Consider the following 24,005-nt stretch of genomic DNA (forward strand, 5'->3'; position numbering starts at 1 on the left):
AGGAAATGGAACATTGCCAGTACTCCATCATTGTTGAAATGTATATAACTCACATATTGATCCTAGCTGGTGAATTCTACTGCACTTCTAAACTGTTGTGAGCACTTTCATGGCTTGAGATATTTTACGTTAGACTTCAGATACTGAGCACAGCATACTAGTTTGCTAAAGTCCATTTCTGGTTTTAATTTCTTTCAGTAAATAGAAAATATCTGACAAAAAAAGAGCCTTTTAAGTCAAGTCAGGTTTTGATTTTGTTTTTATTCGTGGCACTAACAGACATCAATATTTTATAATATATAATATATAGTCACATTAAATGCAGATGGCTAAATATTCTCAGGCTCTGGGCTTTCAACAGTCCATAGCTATACATTGTAAATTCCAGCTTAAAGAAAAATTCTGCCACTGCTGTAGTCTGTGATTATAAAAATGTAAATGTACAAACTTCCTCTTCTTCAGTTTCATTACAATATAGCAAATGTGAAAAAGCATTTTCATTTGTCCTTTTTAAGTTAATCAATTTAACGAAATATTTTCAAAATATGTACAACAACAACTACCAAAGTAGTTAACATTTGAAAAAGATGCTGCTATAAATACTTGTGAGACAACACACAATGGCCATATGCATTAGAAACCAAGGGCCAACTTTTGCATGACCTGAACAACAGACTACAAAAGTCCTGGTTACTGACATAAACCAGCTCCACTTCATTTTACAGTGCAAAATTAATTCTACATCTTGGACCTCTATACTCTGAATCATATTTATAACCTTCACAGTCTGTTGCAAATAGAGATCCTTTAAGGTGGCTCAATATTTTTGAAGTTCCATGTTTGTTACCAGGGTTCAGCATATCTCTGCACATTAGCATTCTATACGTCATATCCCATAAGTAACTTTTCAATAGACACTGTCTCACATTCATTATTGATTGCCTGCTTTCTCACAGCTCCAGCAGAGATACAAAGTTAATTTAATTTTAAAAACCAGTGACCCCAGCACATGACAATTTAGGTATCATAACTATTTTCTTCTGATTTTTTTAAATAGATCTTTACTCTGGTTTTCACCCTAATCGCTTACAGCCCGTCTTGAAATCAAAAAAGAAGCAAGTGAATAGTTACATATTTTTAACAGCTGGAAATGACTATTACTTTTCAGATAGCTAGCAAAGTTTTTAGTTTTGCCCATAAACACAATTAAGTATTAACACAGAACTGCACAGTGTTTATATTCTTATTAACCTGCCAACAAGAATAGTTTATTGGCAACCTTAAATATTCAGAGGCAAAACACAATTCCTTGGCACAGAAGCTTTACAGCAGAGCAACATATTTTCCCCTTAGAACCATTATGCAGGAACACACAGAAAATTAACTACAACTTATTTTGGCTTGTAGTCCAGAGACTAAACTAAACTTCTTGATGTTTTTTGCCACTTCAGACTTTGAATGATGATTATGGGTGCATACGGGGTTAGATTTTCCAGTTACCTATTCTTTTTACATGATTCAAACGAGCAGAGGGACCTGTAACAAAGAAAAGCACATGATCATTCAAGATATTTTTAAACCTCCAACTGTTGACATTGTTAACCAAACATTCTCCTGTGGGGCTGTTTTCAAGCTTGGTTTCTTCATCTGCTCCTTGAGACTACTTAAGCTTATATGCCTTTTTTCCTAGCTATATCACTTGGTCTAATGAAAAGTGCTATCCTTCCCTAAAATACCCACACGTCATACATCCTTAGGTATTATGTTTGCAATTGTGTTATTTCTGGACCATAGGTGATGCATTTTTCTGTGAAATTCCTGCATTTTGTGGAATGAACAGAAGCCCAGCCTGCAAGTATCAAATCTTCAGTCAAAATCTGTTCTGTATTATTTAGCTGTCACTGGCCATAAAAATGAATTGATGAGTACTTTGCTTTCTGATTGAATGAAGGAAACTCCCAGTGGCTTTGATTCAGGAAAACACTTACATAAATGCCTATCTTCCTTCCCAGTCCTCAGGTCATCTAAGCATATGCTTAATTTAAAATACATATGCTAAGGTGCTCTTCCAAATTCAAAGTTACTGAGCTTTGATTCTATCAAAGATATACACATTAAGGTCACCACAAAAGCTGAACAGGAATAATGCATTTGATCAAGTCTAAATTTTCCATTTTGACCCTTACTCTTGAGGAAAAAAAATAGGTCATCGTATAAATTATTAGCAAGGTGAAGAGTTCAAATTATGTTTTATCTTCCAATTCAAACAGAGTAACAGCATGCAAATGGCTGCCTCTCACTGTGCATGGGAACTAGAATCACTTTATAAGCTCATTTGACTACCTGTATATCAAGCTTGGCCAACCTTATCGTTAGGCCTCCAGCCTCATTTCCAGCACACCAAAGCCTACATCAACTGTGGCTTTGAGTCTGTAATTTCTTTCATTGCACCCACAGATACTGATAATAAGAAGCAGTATTTATTCATTCACAATTATACTTCTCTGCTTATGTGAGAAGAATAGTCCACTGCTTGACATAAAGGTATGGAACTAGGCCATGCTTCCTAGAAGACACTCAACATGACATAATTCCAATCAACGCGTTACTTGTTGACAACCAACTCCAAATTATCCCAGAGAACAGGGACTCCTTGCAATTGGTGCAGTAATTATCTTACCTGGCTCCTTTGATTGCCAACAGAATGATACACTGCACGTATCAAGAGCTGACGTGACCTAATGCTGATGCCAAACATCACCACGAATGCTTGTGGGAACTGTGATGGAGCCAAATTAATTTTTAAAAATCTCAGTGAACAAACAGAAAAGGCTACTTCAGTGCAACTCCAATCTTTATTGGAAAATACATGGAATCTGCAGAATCTCTCTTGCACATACCATTAAAAAGTGGCCTGAAGCAATCACCTTACCAAGAGCAACAGACTATTCTTCAGACATATAACTTGCTTTCCCCACCATGTGCAGACAAATTCCCCTGCAATATTTCTACCAAATCCCTGAGTACAACTTCATCTAAAATGAGTGTATGGCACATAAGCTAAAGGAACTTCTATAGCTTCCCTTCTTTGAGTAAGATTTTTAATCCTGCATGGACTTGTGCTGCAACTATACCTACAGCTAGACATCTAATAGGTTATTTGCATGTGTAGTTATGTTTTTTTTTCCACAAACAGTCAACAGTCATGGTTAATCTCAAGGCAAGTTACATAAGCACAAAAATACACATCCATTGATACAGAGAATTTCAGACATCTAGCTACATTATTTAACATTTTATGAGATGGCAATTAGGAAGGTAAAAACTGCATATAGAGATCTTAACTATATGATACTGTTTGACACAATTTAAGGAAAACACTAGTTCACTTTTAAAATCAGAAGGTTAAATGGTACAGCTCTATGACCTGAGTTCTATTCACCAAAATTAGCCAAAATTGGCTCCCAGATGAGGCGTTTACTTCCTAGATCAACTGATTCTCCTTTGCTTGTGCAGCAGACCCCATGGCTGGGACAGCATCCTTGCTAGTGAGACATGTTCATGTCTCATAATTAACCACCAAAGGCACCAGGGAACCCATCACAGCTGGTGGCTTTACTTGATGCCACCTCCCTGACTTGCTGTTATACTCTGGATATGTTGAACACCTGTCATGTTCCTTGACAGATCATTTCAAAAACTGAAGAAAAGTTTCCTTGCAGACTGTCAGGTCTTCTCCATGTTGGTAAATTCATCCCATTCCTGTAACACATCCGTGTCTCCCTTTCTTTTGGGTAGGATCTGTAGTGTAACCAGTTTCTGGCAGGTCTGTGAACTGCCCTGTGCTAGGGATGAACCATTTGACTGAGCAGGCTCAACTGGGCTTGGCACCTGCAAGAATTTTCCTTCAGGAGTGTGTGGACAGCAACAGTGCAATAAGACAGAAGCCATTTCTTCAAAACAAAGCATAATTTATTTGCCCAAACAGGCACAGTACTTCAAAAAATGGATTAAGGAAGAGAGAGGAGAGCTATGCAAATACTATCTTACCTATACTTGGCATTTCCCTCAAGCATCTATTTCTGCTCTGGTTTCTTTTGGCTGACCCAATTAGAGACTGTGCTGTGCAGACCCTGACTCTCAGCTAAGCAAGGTCAGCCTGCAGCAACTTCTCTTCTCATTTCCTGCACAGTGAATTTTTTAACCTTAAAGTTCATGACTTTAGCAAACAGCTGTGTAATCAGGGGAGGAGTGGAGGAGCTGCCTTTTCACAGATAACACTTGAGCTCAAATGTTTGTTGGGATGCTGCTTATCTAGGTAATTGGTTGCTTTTTACATTTGCTTCCCATGACAGCTATGTTTGATCTACTTCCACTGCAACTAGCCCCACATAAATAAACACTAAGTCACGCATAATTATGCAACACAGATTCTTCCCAGCTCTCTACAATATTAGCTAAATAAATGACTTTTCTGTCAGCAACACAGATTTTTCCCAGTTCTCCACAATATTAGCTAAATAAATGACTTTTCTGTCAGAAGTCTTTGTCCCGGAAGACTTTGAGAAGACAATGGAAGAGAAACAGATGCCATTACTGAGCTGAACTACCTACTCTGCTGTCTAGTTGCTGCAACTAAAATCTTCCAGAAAGCAAAGCCAAAAGCAGTGCTGTGCTCACATCTCCAAATCACAACATCACAGAACTTTGACAAAGGAGGCAAAAGAAAGAAAAAATTTGCTTCAGCCCTGGCACAAAGCAACCTGTCAGCCACTGCCTACAAAAAACTCAGTGTTCCTTAGACACAGGTAAAGGAAGAAAACCTTGATATTTAGCTATTATGTGTTCACTCTTCTCTATGGATTCAACTTTTGCTCTCACCAAGTTGTCAAATTACAGGGAAGGATCAGAATTTGGCTCTCAATATAATGCATAAAACTAGAAGAGATATTAAAACACATTGGATAGAAAGCCTTTTCAGAAATCTGACACCATTTTTATTTTAATCAGTTATCAAGGGCATGAGATCTCAGATGTCAAAGTGTCATGATGACTTTGGCATACATAAGACTAGCTTGCATATCCAGTATCTGGAAGGGCAGCACAGCAATAAGAAAATCATACTCTGTCTTGGACAAAACACTGCTGTCTTTTATTTTCATAAGAGACCTATATAATGAGATGTACTCTTCTGTTGTTTCAATGTCAAAAGTAGCAAAAATTATTCTGTCTTGGAAATGAGACAAGACAGGCACGGTATTTAGTAGAATACATCAGTCTATCTGGTGTACTTTCATGACCTGCACTGGTTATCCAAGTGTTTTGAAATAAATTCCCAAAGATATGATAAAGACTTGTTTTCATGAGTAGAGCTATGGATCCCCTCAGAGACTTCTACAAGAGCAATGCAGTTAGAAGAACAAGAAATTTGGAAGTATCTAGAAAACAACTGCATGAAGTACCCTTGAATGTCCAAATCCCATTTTTTTTCTGTCAGTTGGTGAAGTGGGGAAATAAAGGCCTGACTTCTTCATAATTTGTAGTCTTAGAATCACAGAATTTCTCAAATTGGAAGAGACCCATAAGGATCACTGAGTCCAACTCCTTGCTCCTCCCAGGAATGCCTAAAACTAAACCATATGACTAGGAACATCATCCAGCTGCTGCTTGAACTCTGTCAGGCTGGTGCGGTGACCACTTCCCTGGGGAGCCTGTTCCAGTGCCCAAACACCCTCTGGGGGAAGAACTCTTTCCTACTGTCATATGAACTTCCCCTGACACAGCTACATTCCATTCCCTTGGGATCTACTGCTGGCCACCATGGAGAGCAGACCCTGCCCGCCCCTCAGCTGCCCTCCTCAAGGAAGGCACTGACTGCAATGAGGTTGCTCCTCAGCCTTCTCCAAGCTGAACAAACCAAGTGTGAACTCTGCTGCTCCTCATAATTGTATGCATAACATAGATGTAATTTTCCACATGAAAAATTAACTGCACATCCAGGTTCCTGGTGTAATCAGATCATGTTGATGTAAATTTTTCTGAAATACTGATTTGTTTGTCCCATTGGTTTGATTCTGTGGAATTTCTGGTTTATCAGAAACCAGATTTTTGGACAACTTTTGAATGTTAAAATTTGAGTGCATTTAATATTATTTAAAAGAGGACAAGTGAGGAAGATTAAAGTCTATTTACATATTTATGGTTGGCATCAGCTAATTCATGTGTTGGGAAAACTACATCTGCTTTTTTACATTCCTTCAAGTCCTTGGATCAAAATCTACTCTTGGATACTGCAGTGTAATATTGGGATGCCTCCACTCAGGGCAATTGATCTGCTTCTCTTTACCAAGAAACACAGTGTAAATTGAGACTGGGAGGAATGAACTTTGATCAAAAGATAAGTAAAGTTACTCCAAAAATCACACACAGGCAACTGAGCATTTAGCCATCTGGGAGTTGACCGATTCGCATCTAACCACAAAAGTGAAACACACATAATTCAATTTAAAAAGTTCAGGCAGACATTAAATTGACCTCACAGGTTCACTGACAGCTCTCAGCACATGTGATCAAGGTTTTAGTGCTGGGAATCAAGGTCTAGGACACCCTGTGGAAGTTAGGAGAGAATATTTATTTATAAATTTGCTTCAGGGTCTCATATCTGATCTTTCTTAAGCTCACCTTATCTAAAGGACATCCAGTATTATCCCAGATAATACAGAATGAAAAGGTCATGAAAATGAAATTATAGTCATGGTCTTGATGGTCTCTTTAATAAAACACATTGTCTGTTCACATGCTGCATATATGCATGGGTGTGTTTCACTAGCTGTTCAAAGGTTTCAAATGCATTCCTGATCTTTGATTCAGTTGGAGGAACTACTGCATGTACCTTCTTCTGATGTAAGAAAGAAATGTCTGCCTAGAACAGCTTAAAAATGGTTCTGAAAACACAGCAAACACAGGTTGTTTCATCCACAGTAAAATATAAAAGTACATTTACCTTTCTTAACTTTGCTGCTCCGGCACCAGAGCGAATGGCCTCCAATAGGGCTTGCCTTGCCTCCACTGGATTACCTGAAGCTGTGGCAGAGGATTTAGGAGCTGCTGCTGACAGCTGAATGGGAGGTGGTGGTGGCGGCTGGGCAGGGGCAGGTGGGATACATAACTGCTCTTCCTGAAGGTCTTCTGTCTTCTGCAAGGACTGTTCTGCATCCCTAAAACGCTGCAGCTCTTGGGAGGCCAGTGAGGAGATCTGCTCATCATGCAGTTGAAAGAAGGTGGTTAATATAAAGCATGGCTAAGCTGTAATTATTTGACATTAGATTCACTTTCAGTGAATTCACTTTTCACTGATTTCACTTTTCTTGGATGATGTAAAACGCATAGAACTTTTGTTTGCTCATGGGGTTGAACATCTGTTACTACTCACTCACATCACTCAGCTGGGCTGATTACCAGCATTGAGGACTTGGCATTGAGTCTGTCTCAGAAACTCAATCTTTATTTACTGTGAGCTTCAGCATCCTGTAACTCTTCTTGGCATGTAAGGTAAGAGAGAAAGTTGGACTTGGTATTAATTTGGAAACAACCACAAGGGTTTTGGAATCAGGAAGATATATTAAAGCTGCAGTAGCCACCCAGGAATATGATTACTTTTTGCAGTCTGGGCTGCACAGAAATAATCTCAGATGACAGGGAAGCTCTTCCAGATCTGAGCTCTCAGACATAGCTTCACTGAAAAAAAAGCCATTAAACCTAAAGTTTCCAGCCATACTTAAAAAAAAAAAAACAAAACACAAAACCAAAAGAAAACAACACAGAGAGAGCTACGTGAAAGCACTGAGGACAAAATCAATTGATAATTCTTCCAAGTGTGTTTCTATAGAATTTCAGAAACTAAAATTTCTGCACAAATTACCAGCTTGGAAACTCACCCTACTTTAAATGCATGCAGGCAAAGAAGACAGTCTTTCAGACTAAGCCAGCTTTTCCATCAACTGTGTCAAGAGATACTTTTTTCCATTAATACTAGTAACAATCATGATGAATTGTTAGTAATTACAATGATTCAGCAGTTATTAAGAAATTTAGTACTATGGGCCATATAGGTTTCCAAGCAAATTCATTACAATTCATTTCTCAGACAAACTGCAGCACAGCTTCTGTGGTAAAAAATTAAAGGATTCATCTCCCCTAAAATAATCCACAGAGACTTCCTGTATTCTATCCCTTCCTTATACATATATAAACACACAATACATATATATGAGCATCATGTCGTGTTAGATAAAAGGCGAACATTTGAGACAACATGAAAGGAACACCACATCTGTACAGCCCCCTGTGCACACACAAACACTCTGATTTAACTAGCACAGGTGACATGGTGTGAAAAAGCATATGGTTTCTAGGCAACTTCCTTTAAAATCATGGCAAAAACTTCTCTGCCAGAGGAAAGTATCGCAAAAAGTCTCTGTGATGACTTCATTGTCAGAGCCTCTTTTACACAAATTGCTATTTATTCCTAATGAATGCAGAATGCAGTTAAGTACGTGTGAAGATTGCTGCTGCTTAGCACATCCTGCTCACAGGCTCAGAGGAAGCTGTGCCCTACCTGCAGCAAGGGCAGTAGGATATTTGAGGGGTGAAGTAATTCCCTAACACAGGCAAGAGAATTTTTCTATCTCATGCCAGCTATCTGGATATGTGCTAATGAACTGAGTCATTGCACGAGGGAAACGGGAACCTCCTTGCCAAGGACACATCTTTGGCTGGATTAGTCAACTGAGCAAAAACTAAGGCTAGAACAATGCAGGTTTTGGCTATTAGGAGTAAGAGATGCTTTAATGGTTAGATAAATCTTTCAGAAAGAAGGAATCATCCTGCTGTGGGGAATGCTGATGAAACATCAATATCAATTACTTGCATACAACTTGCACCATGTTAGCAGATACACAGAACGTATGAAGAAGCCTAGTGAGTTTTCAGGAAGCTGGGATATATATGATAGGTAATGTAAATACATTAATCCAACAGCAAACTCCTAAACTACTGCTTCTCTGTGTGGAGAAGCTGTGGATGCCCCATCCCTGTTGGTGTTCAAGGGCTCGTTGGATGGGGCCTTGAGCAACCTGATCTAATGGGAAAAGTCCCTGCCCAAGGCAGAGGGTTGGAACTAGATAATGCTTAAATCCTTTCCAACCAAAACCATTCTAAAAAGAGACCCCATCTAAATATGAAAATGATGAACATTTGATGTCTTCTATGTACACTCCCTGTAATTGGTTTGGATTTCTACATGCTTCTTTCTAAGCTAAAGGCACACTATTTGAAAGACTTTTAAGTTTTATAGCAGAGAATAGGATTGAACCTGCTGTGCTGTCTGCCTAGGTCAGATCTGGTCTTCTGTCATATGGTTACTACCACAATTTCTCTCTTTGCAGCACAAGGTTTCATTTGTGGGATATTTGGATTTATTCAAAACACTCAGACGGAATAGATCACACTTCAAAGATCACTCACCATCTTGATTCCTTACCTTTTTTAGCTTTGAGGTGCCACTGTGGCCTCTAATTGCTGCTAGCAGGGCTGAGCGCTCATTTTCTGGCTCAGCATATGAGGGTTTCCCGTGATTACCATTTAATGCACCATTTGAAACCTAGAATATGAAGGGAATAAACCTCCCATTGTTATTAGATATTTACTTAGAGATAGCTTGGAAACACTTTTTGGCACTTGTACGAGAATGCAAACTATGAAGACTGATCAGTTTGTCTTTTTTTGGGCCTGCTTGTAAAACCTTATTCATATTGAAGAGTGTAGATAGTAATGCTGTACTTGGAGATGCAGTTCATGTTCCTCATGCATGAAGTCAGTGGCATACTATTACCCCCTAGTAAAAAAAAAATGCAATTTTCTTTCACTGCAGGTATTTACAAGTTTTCTCCATGCTGTGTGTTCCTGTTTTTACATAACACACTGAAATGAGGGTTTGGCTATTAGACTAACCTCAATTACCTCTCCTTTATCTGTGTCTACGCACCCTCTGCCTACCCAGCTACTGCAGCAGCCATGGTGTTGCATAATACACAGGATGTGCAGAATAAGCAGCAGCTTGGTCTGCATTTTGCCATTATAAATTTTTAAAATGCCTTGCGTTCTCTGGCTCACCAGCAACTGTACAAGTTACCAAACCTCTAGTGTCTGACAGGGTGAATATAGGGCTCTGCAGTCTGATCAGGTTAAAAATGGTTTCCACTTTACCTTTCTGAGTTTCTCCTTTCCCCCTCCTGTTTGAATGGCTTCCATTAGGGCACTGTGCAATGATGTGTCCTTTGGAACTGGCTTTTGGATGACAGGTTTGAACTTCTTCTTTGGTCCAAAAATATTGGTCTGCACATTAACATCCAGTTCACCAACAGTATTAACATCTGCATCATCAGGTTTCTCCTCCTGCTCTGACTCTGCGTTTGCTGCTGCACCATTTAGCTCAGGAGAAGCTTTAAGTGAGCTAACTTGTACGCTATTAGCGGGACGCCATTTAGTGACTCGTACAGATGAGCTGAAAGAGGAGGGGACTCCTTGGAGATCAGGAGACTTGAGGGATGAGGCTGAATTGGTATGGGTCAAAGTCTCACATTTCTGGTCAAACACAGTCTTTTTCTCTGCTACACTTTGTTTGCTGTTTAAACCATGATCATCTTCTGCACTGTTGTTATCCTTTGAAGAGGATTTAGTAAATGGGACACTGGCATTCTTTTTATAGAAACTCACAGGAGTTGCTTGATTTGGTGCCCTGCTATTAACTACTTTGTTTTCCATGCCAGAATTATCACCAGGTGTAAACCTGTGGGATGCTTTCTGACTGGAAGTAAAAATACTTGAAAGGGTTTCTCTTGTTTCTGCTGATTCTGTTTCCACAGGGCTATATTTGGCCACAATAATACATCTTTTTGGTGAAACTTCTGCTTCATTCTTAACCTCTCCTGCCCCTTGCTTGTTTTCATCTTTCTCGTTATATTCCATAGTGTCAGACTTAAAGGTAGTTGCATTGATGTGTCTTGCAATAGCAGACGCAACATACTGACTTGAAGTTCTCCTGTGTGGCTTTACAAACGGGAGCTCCAGCTTGTCCTTACTAATGGCTGGGGCTGCTAATGGTGTTACCTGGGACGGTGTAACTGAAAGAGCTGGTTTGGTCCTTTCATTCTCAGATTGTCTTTCAGCTACCTGGGTAGTAACAGTTTGTGGTGCTGCAGGTTTTGGAGCTGAAAGACAGACAGGTTTGTGATCATGTTTTATAGTAAAGGGTTTAGAGTTTGTGGTGACTGCTGACTTTTTAGGAAAATGCTCAGCAGAGTCATCACTTTGCTTTTCCATAGAACTTGACCTCCAGAAGGCCTTCACTCTCCCAATATGAATTTCCTCACTTTCATCAGAAGAAAAGCCTTGTACATGCTTACTAACACTGGTGTTTGGACCTATGAGATTGCCCAGTTCATCTATCTTAATGGCACCAGTGGAGACTGAAACTCCTCGATCAAAATGTCTTACTTCGGGTTTGGGAGGGACAACTTTAAATGTCGTCAAACCCATTTTAGGTTCGTAGCTTGATCCTGAATTCTGGGCACGATGACACCATGTGGGTGTTGATGGGACTTCTACTTCAGTTTTTTTTGCTGGTGGCCATTTGATTTCTATCTCTGATTTACTTTTTTTCAGAGATCTCTCCCTGCTACTACATTCATTAACTGGACTTAGCTTCTCTTTTGATGTACTGATTTCAGCTGTGGCTTTGGAGTGAGATGGACTCAGCTTGGATTTACATTCCTCAGACTTCATACCATGTTTAGGAGAGGGTTCCAGTCTTAAGTTCTTTTCATTTCTTTTTTCAAAGGATGATGTGAGAGATTCAAACATATCTCTCCTCTGCTCCACAGGCAAGTGAATGAATTCATTTTCAGATTGTTGCTGATATATTAGGTCCTTGTATACAGCTGCACCATCTGTGTGTCCCTTATCAAAGGAACCTGCATTGTTGTTTTTATTTGTGAAGTTTCTTGCATTAACAGAGTCCGCTGAGATATTCTGTGAAACCTTAATCTCTATCTCTTGATTTTCATATGAGTTAGAGGTGCTAAGTTCTGGAGCATCATCTATGATTGTTACTGGAACAGAAATGGAAACATCTTGGGCAGCCTCAGCTTTTATTATATGTGGGTTCAAGGTTTCACTGGTGTAGTCAGAGTCAGAGTTACTGACACCATCCACTGCTGCAAAATACACATACAATGTTACATACAGGCAGTATTTAGGCAATATGACTATAAATTACACAAACAGCCAGTACAAGTTTAAGCAAACCATGTATTTTAGTTACACATTAAGTAACAGGCTTTTCTTTTATGCCTGCATTATAAAAAAAGGAGATGTCCTGGTCCTTCTTATTGTCTGGTTGCTGATTAGGATTGGCAAAATATTCCTGCAGTTCTCCTGCTTCAGCCAGTGGGAAACACACAAATGCAGCTGAAAGCAGAATTTCATCTATTGTTCATACCTTATCTTTGACTAAGTTATCTAAGTGATAAACATTTCACCACATGACTCCAAAGGAGAAACATTTCTAAGAAACAGCAAGCAACTCCAAATTATATTTCCCAGACTGGGTTAGTAATAACAGCCGAGCTGAAGGATTTCCTTGAACAAGCAAACAAAAAAGCAGTACTTTTATTTTTTCTCCATTCTTCTCACCCTTTATTACCAGTGACTCCAGAAGCCTCATTGTGCAAGAGGGCTATGTATCCTCTCAAATTTGCTGGTATAAATCAAAGGTTACAACACAAGCTAAGGAATGGCTGTGTCTGAGAACTCACAAGAAATCAAATCAGACTCAATTCCATTGCAGAAGTATTAAAATGAGATGGGAAATTTTAAAAAAACCAAAAAAACAAAAAGAAAGAAATGTAATTTGTTGACAAACCAATAATAGAGAAGTTTGTTTTTTTTTTCACAGTAGGAAAAAGAGGAGCTCAATATGACATTTTATATCTTCCCACTGTTTCATGTTTTCCATTTTTACCTTTTAAATGTGCCTGTTAACACAGAGGAGACACTGGATACAAAAATGTTCCATCCTTTTCCACTTCATAATGATAAAAGAAAGATAGAGGGATTCTTCATTAAACACAGTGCTAAATTCACAACTAATGTAGCTTCACTGAAGTCAGTGAAATTATACTAAATTTGGCCTATAAAATGTGTCCATTGATGGCTGTCATCTCTTTTTGGTAGAAGACACCGAAATACAACAACAATCTGACATGCAGTTTGAAAAATATTCAGTGGGAGCCTATAAAGGGTGTCTGCTCCTAAAGCAAAGGAGCCACTTTGGGGGGACCACATTCCACCTCACACTCATGAGTAGTTCCCAGTGATCTCAGTGAGAAACAAACAGGATGTCTCAAGAGGACAGCTTGCTTCTGCATCCAGTGGCTGTGTCTCTCTCTTTTGCACTTCAGAGGTAACACACACTTTCCTACCTTCTAAGTCTTCATCCAGGTCAGCCAAAGTCTGCTGGAGCTGTGCTGCAATGAATGTATCTTCATCCTCATGCTTAGCCAAAGCTTTTGCTTCATCTTGCCTGCTAAAGGAAAGAGAAGAAAATCATTGAGTCTCTCCCTTTCTTTCACTTTGCACTGTTGCTCTGAAACACACTATAATTTCAGCCCCTTTGCTCCCACTGGGATTCTCAAACTCATTCCCCAAAGTATGAAAAATGTGTAGCCTTGCACACAAACCACCATACTGACACATCCACATCTAGAAAAGATCTCAGTGGGGCTTGAGCAAACCCAGTCTGCTGGTAATCAAAAGATTACGATTAATAAAGCCTGCAAAGAAATGGTCTGGCTTCAGTGTGAAGCATGCATTTCAGCTGGACTGCAGAAATACAGCATATGCCAGGACAAAGGTTTTGCACGTCCATACAATTTTAAGGCAGACCACTAACAATCCTGTGCACCCGCTGTAACAATATATGTGCACCTTAATTAAATAAAAATTGCATGGTAATGAAAAATAAGTACACTCAAGGTACTGTTAGAAAGTCACTCTGCATCTTGAGGTGTGGGAGGGAGTGAAAGCAGTTTCTAATGAAACATCAAGGGACCTGATTTTGCCAGAAAACTGATGAAGCTCTACAATGACCTAAGACAAGTCTGAAATCAGAATGAGTGCCAAGTGTTGATTTGGCTTATTAAAAGAAGAGAAGAAAAAGAAAATGAAACAAAAAAAATCCTGAAAACGTCCCCCTAAAATTAAAAAAAAGAAAACAACAAACAAAAAACCACCTGTATGGCAACATGTTACACAACAGCTCTCCTTTGTATTAGAGGAAAATCTTGATCAGTAGAACATTTTTATCCAAATAATTGAAACTAGAATTTCACATTGGACAATTTATTTCTTTCAGTTACCTCACCAAATTTAAGATGTTGTAGTCTGTGACACTGTATCTAAGTTTTGCCCTTGTGATTAATCTTTTGGAAAAGTCACTTTCCATTCCAGCCACATTTAAACTAACTCTGGGTGAAGCAGATTTGTCCTTTTCAAGGTCATACTCTTAATTGCAGAGATACATTAACACAACAGATTTTTTTGTTAGTTTACCAAATACTACCTGAAAAAGCCATTTTTCTTCTTCCCTTTAAGATAGTAATGTGAATAAAAATGCAGACATGTTTCCTGACATTGATTTAAATTTTGTCCAACAATGTAGCATCATTTTTTCTACTTTGTTGTTTGATTTTTCCCTTGCTTATACCAGGAGCAACTGAAAGGACATGTTGAAGCATCAGGTATTTGATTTGATTTTACTTCATTATTTATTTAGTATTCACTTCTCCCTTATATCTTTTGTATTAGTCCTGCAGCCTGATCCTTCTACTTTTACCTAAACTGCCTTGCACTTAATAAGCTGATGTCGTGTATGCAGCATCAATGAAAACAACAACATACACCTCCAAGGAAGCCTTCCAAAACTGTCATGCACACATTGTTGTGTATCTGAATGCACAGATGGGATTCATTCAAGACAACAAGGCTTGATATATGACTAAGAGGTTTCCTAAACTGGAATCAAAGACAGAAATCAGTATTGGTTGTTTTAAATACAGATGAAGATTCAGGGTGCTCTGCAACTGGAATATAATTTCTTACATCTGCCACTGACCTGAGCTTTGACAGGCCCTGAACATCCCCACAAGCCAGTGTCATCTTATGATGCTCAGGCTCAACATCCACACTGCAAGAATAATGGTGAACTGAGTTTTCACCTGATAGATTACAAGGATGGTGGAGCAAATCTGTTAAAGTCTCCAGTGCAGGCACCTGGTGCTGTCGGACTGCAGTCCCTCTGTACCCCGAGGCACCCATAAAAACACACATATCCATAAATCAATGAGATTACTCATCTGAGCAATTTGACAAAAAGATTTACACTTATTGCAGCATTCAAACTGGGAGAGAAGACTGGCAAACAAAACTCTCCATGTGAAGATGGCAGAAAGAAGGAACTAACTGAATTTCGTATTGTTCTTGCACTGGAAAGTTTCATAAAATTAATAAAAAATACTCTACTCTGAGTACATTTTAAAACAATTTATTTGCAAACTCAGAGAGAGCATTTACAATGGGAGAACCATTCAAACTGTGCACCAGCTAAGCAACAAGTCTATCCATCATGGAAAGCAAATACCACTTCCTTCTTTACAAAGCTGGTCTTGCAGAATAGTTGCACACAGCTGGAAGCAAGTAAGTGACACACACTGAGACTCATTCTCTGACCTGCTGTGGAGAAATTGTTTCCAAGGTCTTGGAAGAAAAATCTGTAAACTCATGAGACCTAATTTCATGAAGGCTATGCCAGCTCACCACCCTTTTGGTACCTGATTTTATATTTCTCTCTATTGCCTGACTCTTCTACAATGCAGCCAAAATCTGTATTACTAAAGCTGTCTATGCTGAAATTTCTACAGGAAAAAACAGGCTTGAGAATTTTACGGGAAATTTGTCTAGAAAAACATATTTGGGATGGGAACAAGCATTCCTGGGCTTCAAACATAGAGCATAGGTCCATTGCACTGCACTGACCAGTTCTTTTCTCATGTCTATCAGTGGGAATCTTTAATTTCTCATAGCACAATGATCCTCTCCTTGCTGGGCACAACAGCCAGCAGTGGTCTCCTTCATTATCCTCTGAGCACTTATGCAGTGACCATACATAATTTGCCTCTCAATACCTGCTTCAATCTCTTTACTTAGACAACTGGGAGAATATTATCCAATCCACAGCATTTTTCTGAAGGAAAGACAACAATGCATTGAAAATGAAAGGATTCTTATTTGCTGCTACAGAAAAACAGATTTTTTCTTTTGCATTTCTAAATCTCTAGAAGAGCTACTGTTTGATGCATCTCCAAACTCACCTACAAAGTAAGCCAGAAGGTACAGATTAATCACAAGGTCTTTTCTTAAAATTCTTACCACTGGGAATTTAGAATGGGCTATGTGTTTTGTGAGATGAAGGTCTTGTAGTTTCCAGTAGTTCACATGACTTACAAATATGCCTAAGAAGACTCTTTCTCACAGGAAAAGGAAAACAAAAGGGCCTAAATTTTATTTTTTTTCCATAGCCTTCTTCCCTTCTACACTTTTCTTTTGTTGACAGCTGCTCTGGCCAGAAGCCAAGAAAAATATGACTTATTTCGATACCATGTTTTACATTCTGGATAAACATTACCAGTGGTATTTTCTCATACACGCTTTTTTTTTTTTTCCTTTGACTTAGGGAAGAACTTGATAACCTTTATGCTGCCTTCCTGGTTAAAATATGAGGTGCTAAAAATACAGCACTGGTGAGCATTTAGCCCAAGCTCGAAATGGCAAATGTGCACGGTTCCTGGAAGCCTGCGCACATATTACTTATGCAGATTAGCAGAGATTTGTGCAAGAGCACAGAACGAAGCAAAGTGACTACTAAACTACAGCATTTAATGTTCCACTGAGCTCAGGCTACAACGCCTAATTACTCCTTGGCAGTCATTTGCGCAGTTGGAGACAAAATGAAACTTACAGCAGCATTTTACCAAATTAGTGCCATGAGAAACATACATTTACAAGAAGGTTAACATTCTAAGAAAGAGAGACATTTCTCTGATAAAACTAGCTGGAAATGCTGCATAAAAGTAAATCCAGACTTGTGGTAGGACAAGGGATTTTCAATGAGAAAAGCTGCCATTTTGTTATAGTCAAAGCAGGTTTACCTGTGGGTCTGTAAATGATAAATCTGACCCAAGTTTCTCTGAGCACTTTTTGGGAGGTCTGGTGAGCCTCATGTATGGCACCAGAGGTAGAGACCACACCTCCCACTGTAACTGCTTAAAGGCAACACAGACCTATGTAAACTGGAGAGAAGGGAGGGAGGAAGACATTCAATTATCCAAATGCAGATAGTTGGGTGCCATTTTAAATGCTGTAGGATATTCAAGACATCTCTCCAGGGCTCTTAGACTTAATGTGGAAGACAGGGAAACTTGTGTCCTACCTGAATGGCAGCAGGCCAGAAGAAGCCTAGTAGCAGACATATCTCAGGTTAACTCACTCGTTTTGCACAGTATTTGCTATACCGTAAGACTTGAGAACATGGCTCCCATGGACCTGTTACTAGGTGGGGTGGGAGGACAGAGCCATTGCAAGTAAGTCAAATCCACACAGGCACACTGTGCAGTAGGACATGCAGGGATGTAGTGGCAGCTGTGGGGTACATTGAGAGCATTCAGCTTCTCACTTGAGCCTTGGGCAGCTAAGAGGGACTGACCTACATGGAAAACTGACATGGTTGCTCCAGTTCCAAAGACTGGGCTTTGGAACTTTCAGGCTCCCCTCCTAGCTCAGACAGCTGTCCCAGTCTGGTACTGGGAAATTATATTAACCCATCTTTATGTATCCAAATTTGTCCTCTTTAAAATGAATCCATGATATTCACCTTTTACAAAAATGCTGCAAAGAGAATGATATATAATTGTATATATATCAAGGTGGGTGTTTGAGAAGAGACTGATGCTGAAGGATTTCAGGTCATAGGAAGTCTGGTTGAAGCTTTTTTAAAACATCTTGCTATTTAATCAGGCCAGAAAGATGGCATTAAGTAAAGTCAGGGTTTTTATATATTCATTTTTGTGAGTGATGTGGCAAAGTACTCTTCAAAAGTGGAGGTAACTGTTTTATGGATAAACCAATAGTTTCCACAATCTTCCACCATTTTTCCACTCTTTGCATTTCTTAGGCTAGGTAACTTTTTTTCATTTCTATTCAAGGAAGTAATGTAACTGCAGCAGGAGAGCAGCTAGAATAATTGCTGGACTTTCTAGTCACCTAAGCCATGACCTGACCAGTGATATTGTCCATTTCTACTGCCTCCTGTGAACTTGAGAACGAATTTTCAACCAAAGCCTGTTAAAATTCACAAGCTGTAGACTGAAAAATTCAGGACTGGTTACATAGCAAAGTCATCACTTGTGTTTGATGAAAGATTTCTGAAATTGGCAGGCAACTAGGAAAGGAAAAAAGCACATGGTCATATTCTGTTGAATACTAGACAACCTTCTTTTTAATATTCTTAGATAGGTAATAAAAAAAAAAAGCTAATAATAAAATAAAAAAAAAAGCTGCACATATTTTTGAGAGCAAGGTACAGGTATCACTTCCTTTCCATTTTTAGTTTGTGTTCTGTTTCTAGTTCTGTGGGACTACATCAAACAAAGGTCTTTACACTGCATTTATGAATGTGCTGAATAAAAGTCATCAAAGATTGAATTTAACTATATTTCAATCCTGTGTAATACACAGGTCCAGTGATGTCTTCAGATATGCTGCCACCCAATTAACAATAAGAACTTGAAAATAGAGGCAAGGACGAAAATGAAGCAATTTTTCAAAGGCAGCCGGGTTTATGGTCTTTTTACAATTTTCCTCCACTGTTACTGGTCAAGAATCTAAACAGAAAGCAAATGAATATGCTTTTGATAGTATCATTTTGTGTCCTCACGCTAGCAATCTCTAAGCTTGGTACATACCAGGGTGATTTAAGCTTCCAGAGTACCCGACACATGTCAGTTCCATGGTCCTGCTGCAAAAGCAGCAGCTTGTAGTTGCTGTAATGCGGATGCACCCCCACTCCCCCTCCTCTGGCAACAGCTTCTCCACAGGAAAGCCCGTAGGCAGACAGAATTGCCAGAAATAGCCAGGAAAGGGGACTAGCATGATTTAGATCTTAATACAGTCACATCACCTGTGTAATGTAACATTTCAAGTTAAAAGATGGTACAGAAAAATAACTTATCTTGATTTACACAGAAAAAAAGGACCATAGCCTTCGTCTCCTGTAAGCCAACACCAGGCCTTTAGCAACCAAAGCTGCTCTCTAATATTTAAAATATTCTACAGCTCCAAAGCATACAGTATCTTTCCAGTGGACGAGTTTAACAGAAAGGCTAATCGGTATTCTTGCCCTAGAATGACTGTGAGTATCTATTACTTAACCATAATATCCATCATATCTCTCCTCCACGAAGATCTGCCAGCAAAAAGTGCACAGAAGTTTCCAAATTTGAAGAGTTTTCTGGAACAAGGGGAAAGGGAAAGCCAGAGATAAGGAAGGAAAACTATGTAAGAAGCAGAGGCTTGCAAATCTGTCAGACATCTGGGTCTTAATGAAATAATTTTTCTTCCCTGAGGTTCTCCCTGTCACTTTAACCCTTTCTCTACTTTCCTACCTATTGAAACTATTTTCAAAAAGTAAAACAGGTCTAACCCAGTTAAAATAAAACCTATCCTAGAGAGAAATAACAGAACCAAACTCCTCTTTCTCAGAGAGAGTTACAAGTAATTACACAGAATGTGTTTGCGCACAGAGGTATATATAATACATACATACACTGCTATTTTTCACTACAGTTTTTCTCTTCCCTTCCTGCCTTCTGCCACTCACTATTTTTATTTCTTCTGACCAGCTTCCACGCTGAATTCTCTCCAGCTACTGACTTCTCCTTCTGTCCTGTCCTTCCCAAGTGGAACACAAAACCCTGCAACATTTGAATGTGAATGGACTGAAAATTAAGCAGAACAGGTTCACCCACCCCTATCGTTTCAAGTTTTTGTTTTAAACTAACTCATCAAAATCCAAACAGTTTAGTAGCAAACAGCAAGTACTTCTCAGGTTGGTAACTAAGAGGACTGTCTTCCCAGCAGCTTCAGCTACCCTGACCAGAGCCAAAGGTAACAAATTCTTCCAAGAGAAAGGGAGGAAATGGGATTATCTCTGTCCAGACCCACAGCACGAACTGATCTCTGGAGGGTTTCCCCACCCCCACCCTATGTCCTCTACTAGCTGTACGTGAAAAAATATTCCTCTCTCATGGCTACTGAAGCAGACACTCAAGGGAGGGGAAAATCCCTTTCAGACTTTTAGAAGGTATTTCGTTTTTTTGACACACACAAGCCTGTATTTTTTTATATCTTTATAATGACAAAATTCTCTTCACCTTTTAAAATACTATTATTTCTTAAACATTTCAATACCTTAAAAATATTTTCAGAATAATAAAAAAAAGTCTCTTGTTTTAAAGTGTTTTTCCTTCTCTGAGACAGGACAGCAGAACCCCTCTTAGGAGTGACCCCCTTTAAAACTGATTTCAGTTGCTTTTAAAGTTGAGAAACTACATATCTCTGTGAGGTGACAGTCCACATGAGAATTTATATCATGCCCATAATCACACTATTATCTTATTTCTACCAAAATGTTTAAATGTCTTCCAAGAACAAAGTTTGGAGGAAAAGGAGAGCTGCATTCTGATACATGAAATTCTATTTAATACTCAACCCTCTGAAAAAACAGTGGTCCTGGCATGGTCTATCTTCACTACTCTGCCTTGACTCTCTGCCCATCAGCTCTCCTTCCCTAAAACAGGAAAATGCCACTTCTTCATATCACATGAGCACTGAGAAATGCTCATGTGCAGAGAAATGAATTCAAGTCTGCATAGCATGTGAATACCAGTGCAATGAGTAACATAAAGAGAGCCAAAGGAAATTAAGCAGTAATTAATTAATTCCAGAAGAGAATTTGAACAGAGTGAACAGTGGTACATCTGTTTTTTTAATTGAGTACTGAAACTTCACAAGAAAATAAAATTGAGTCCCATCCCTGTACCCAGAGACATTATCATGCTGTACACAAGGGGGGGAATTGGCGTTAAAAGGGGAGAATCTAAGATTACACACAGAGCCTTAATATTGAAGTTACCTAACATTGAGCACATGACCTAGCATTCCTAACAATATTATTTTAACATAATTTTTAATGTGTAATTATTTATAAAGCTCCAGACAGTAGGTGTGTATGATGCTTTATAGGCGTGTAAAATTGTCTGATCCCTGCCCCTAGGAGCTTGCGTGATGACACCACACATGGGATGGGAAAAGAGGGGGTATGGGAGGACAGGGTTGCAACACTGTGAGATCATGAGATGTAGTTACTGCTACATAAGCAACATTTCAGCTTCTCTGTGGTTTTCTTGTTACTCATTTAACACTATATATTAAAATTTGGTGAACAGATACATAACACAAAGACATCAACCATAAGAAAGGATATGAATAAAGAGAACTATGTAGTACAATGTTCAGACTCAGCAGTTAATATTAAAACATTCACAGGCAAACGTTGCATGTAGTCAATTATTTATATGGGTTTAGCCCTTGGCACCTCCAGCTGAGGTCTGGATTCTGCTCCACCAGGCACTGTACAAATGTATCGTGAGATATGATAGCTGTGTTATGGTTTTTGCTGTAAAAAAACAGTCAGTGTCAGAAGGGGATCTCACAGGCAGAGAGACCAAGATGGTTTAACAGGTTAGAGGCAGAGCTAAGAGTAGAACTAGAGTTTTGACTTTTTTTTTGATATTCTAATTGCTAATTAGTACGTGTACTTGGATTACGATTACTTGAACAAGAATCCCCAAACCAAACCAAACAAAAAGGAGTGTACTCTCAAGTTGCTGCCATGAACAGAAAATTAAAACTGTAGAGGAAAGACCCCAGCTTGGAAACCCTGGAATACATGTACCTTCTTTTAGAAATTTCTGTTTCTGTGCTCTGCGAACTGAAGTAGATTAGAGCTCTGCTGTGCTGTTATATTTGTTTGTGCAAAGCCTGTGGTTGGTGTAATTTCTGACCTGGCCACAACCTTACCCTGCTATGTGCAGACAAACATATCCCATGTCAGAGACTGTACCCTTAAATGCTCACAAGTTTCCTCAACTTCAGCAGCAGATGAAAACCCTGCTGTGATATTCTAAAGCTATCAGACATTACAGCCACACAGAGACCACCTAGAACACCCAGTTAACCTCTCCAGAAACCCTAAGAAAAATTAATTTAAAGCAAAACATACAAATAATTTGAGGAAGCTACATGGCCAAATATTCTTGATCTGGAGCACAGGCTAAATCTTTGGAGCAAACCTATATGAGAACTGTGGACTTGATTCTGGCTTTTCATTGCAGTTCTTCACAATGGATGGGCAAAATACTACCTGGACTTTTTAACAGCCCTTCACACTTCAAATATAATTTGCTTTCACTTTAAGAGTACTTTTCACAATCTACCGAGTACAAAACTATTTTAGCACATAGCACTATTAATTCTTAGGAATTTATTTCACTGGCTGAAAAGCCCAATTTTTAGTCAGCTTTACAATTTAAAATGGCAACTAAATGTTTCCATTATCATTATTAACCTTTTTTTTTCCCCAAGCCTTGGCCAAATTAGTCACTAAATAAAATTTCTGGCTTCAGTAGAGCTCAGATTCAAGGATAACTCAGTCTCACTGCTGCTAACCCCTACTACATTACAGTAGCAACACATTGCTCCAGTTTTTTTGTTCTTATCTGCCTTTGAGAATTGAGTTTAGATCACCAGTGTACAAAGTAGAAGAAAGAAAGGAATGAGTAAACTCTGTGTAAAATTTTCCTTTACATTTTGTAGCTTATGAAATGTCCTTAAAACTCTTTATAGTTTGGTTGTTCACACAAAGTACATTTTGACTTGACTGGGGATTCATGAGACTGGTTTGGTCCTTAAAGTAGCCCATTCATCAAAGAGCTATGTAGAATTTCTGAGTTTCCAACACATTTTACCAGTGGGGTGGCAGTTGTTCTGACAGTGAAAATGGAAATTGATGTTCTCCAAATTTGTCTGTACTCAAAACTGTACTAAGAATAGATTTATATCTGATTAAAACAAGAATTTCATGCAAATAGTTTAAAAAAATTACCTTTTTCCCTTCCCTTTCCTCTACATTTAGGAAGTGGCTTTTAAAAACTTAGCAGCTTGACCTCAAAAGGATTTAGAGGAGCACAATTTTCAAAGCTGCTTTGTTTACAAAGATAGGTTATGAGTGGAATTGGATTTACCTTCAAATATTACTGCCACATTCCAAGCATAATATTTAAAAGGATATTAATCTCAGCATCACTGTTGTGTCAGTCTAAGTGGTTGCTGACATAAGATTAAAACACATCACAAATGTTAAGTTTTTGCTATATCACTAAGCTGATCTGGAGCAATTTTGCTGTCTCAGAACCAAAAAATAAATAGCAATTATGAAAAATAACTGCATGCCCCAAACAACAACAACCTATTTCAGTCCCAAGCCTCTGTTTTTAAATTACAGATATATTAGATAAATACAGAGTATTAAGCGTTATAAAATCAAAGAAAAAAAAAAAAAAGAAAGTTAGAATCCTAGCCCAATCTCCTGCTCCAAGCAGAGCTAGCCTCAAAGACAGAACAGGCTGCCCAAGGCTTCACGTGGCTGACTTCTGAGAATCTCCAGACATGGAGATTCCTCAACTTCTCTGGGGAACCTTTTCCACTGCTTGCCC

General features: G+C 38.8%; 1 protein-coding gene across 8 annotated transcripts in view; it reads right to left on the reverse strand.

Moving 5' to 3' along the window:
- Positions 1-241: 241 nt before the first annotated feature.
- The window catches only part of COBL (cordon-bleu WH2 repeat protein), a 157,423-nt gene continuing 133,659 nt past the window's right edge, over positions 242-24,005 (reverse strand). For 6 of the 8 annotated variants that reach the window (XM_039714767.1, XM_039714765.1, XM_039714766.1 and 3 more), the window contains 5 exons: positions 13,542-13,645; positions 10,267-12,275; positions 9,542-9,661; positions 7,004-7,255; positions 242-1,536 (listed from right to left, as the gene is read on the reverse strand). In XM_039714767.1, coding sequence (XP_039570701.1) covers positions 1,519-1,536; positions 7,004-7,255; positions 9,542-9,661; positions 10,267-12,275; positions 13,542-13,645 — 2,503 coding nt within the window. In that variant the 3' untranslated portion in view covers positions 242-1,518. Of the gene's footprint in view, positions 1,537-7,003; positions 7,258-9,541; positions 9,662-10,266; positions 12,276-13,541; positions 13,646-24,005 lie in introns of those variants that run through there. The other 2 variants (XM_039714764.1, XM_039714769.1) reach the window with 2 other exon arrangements.

The sequence above is a fragment of the Passer montanus genome, unplaced genomic scaffold (genome assembly GCF_014805655.1).
Source record: "Passer montanus isolate IOZ18808 unplaced genomic scaffold, ASM1480565v1 scaffold31, whole genome shotgun sequence".
Lineage (NCBI taxonomy): Eukaryota > Metazoa > Chordata > Aves > Passeriformes > Passeridae > Passer > Passer montanus.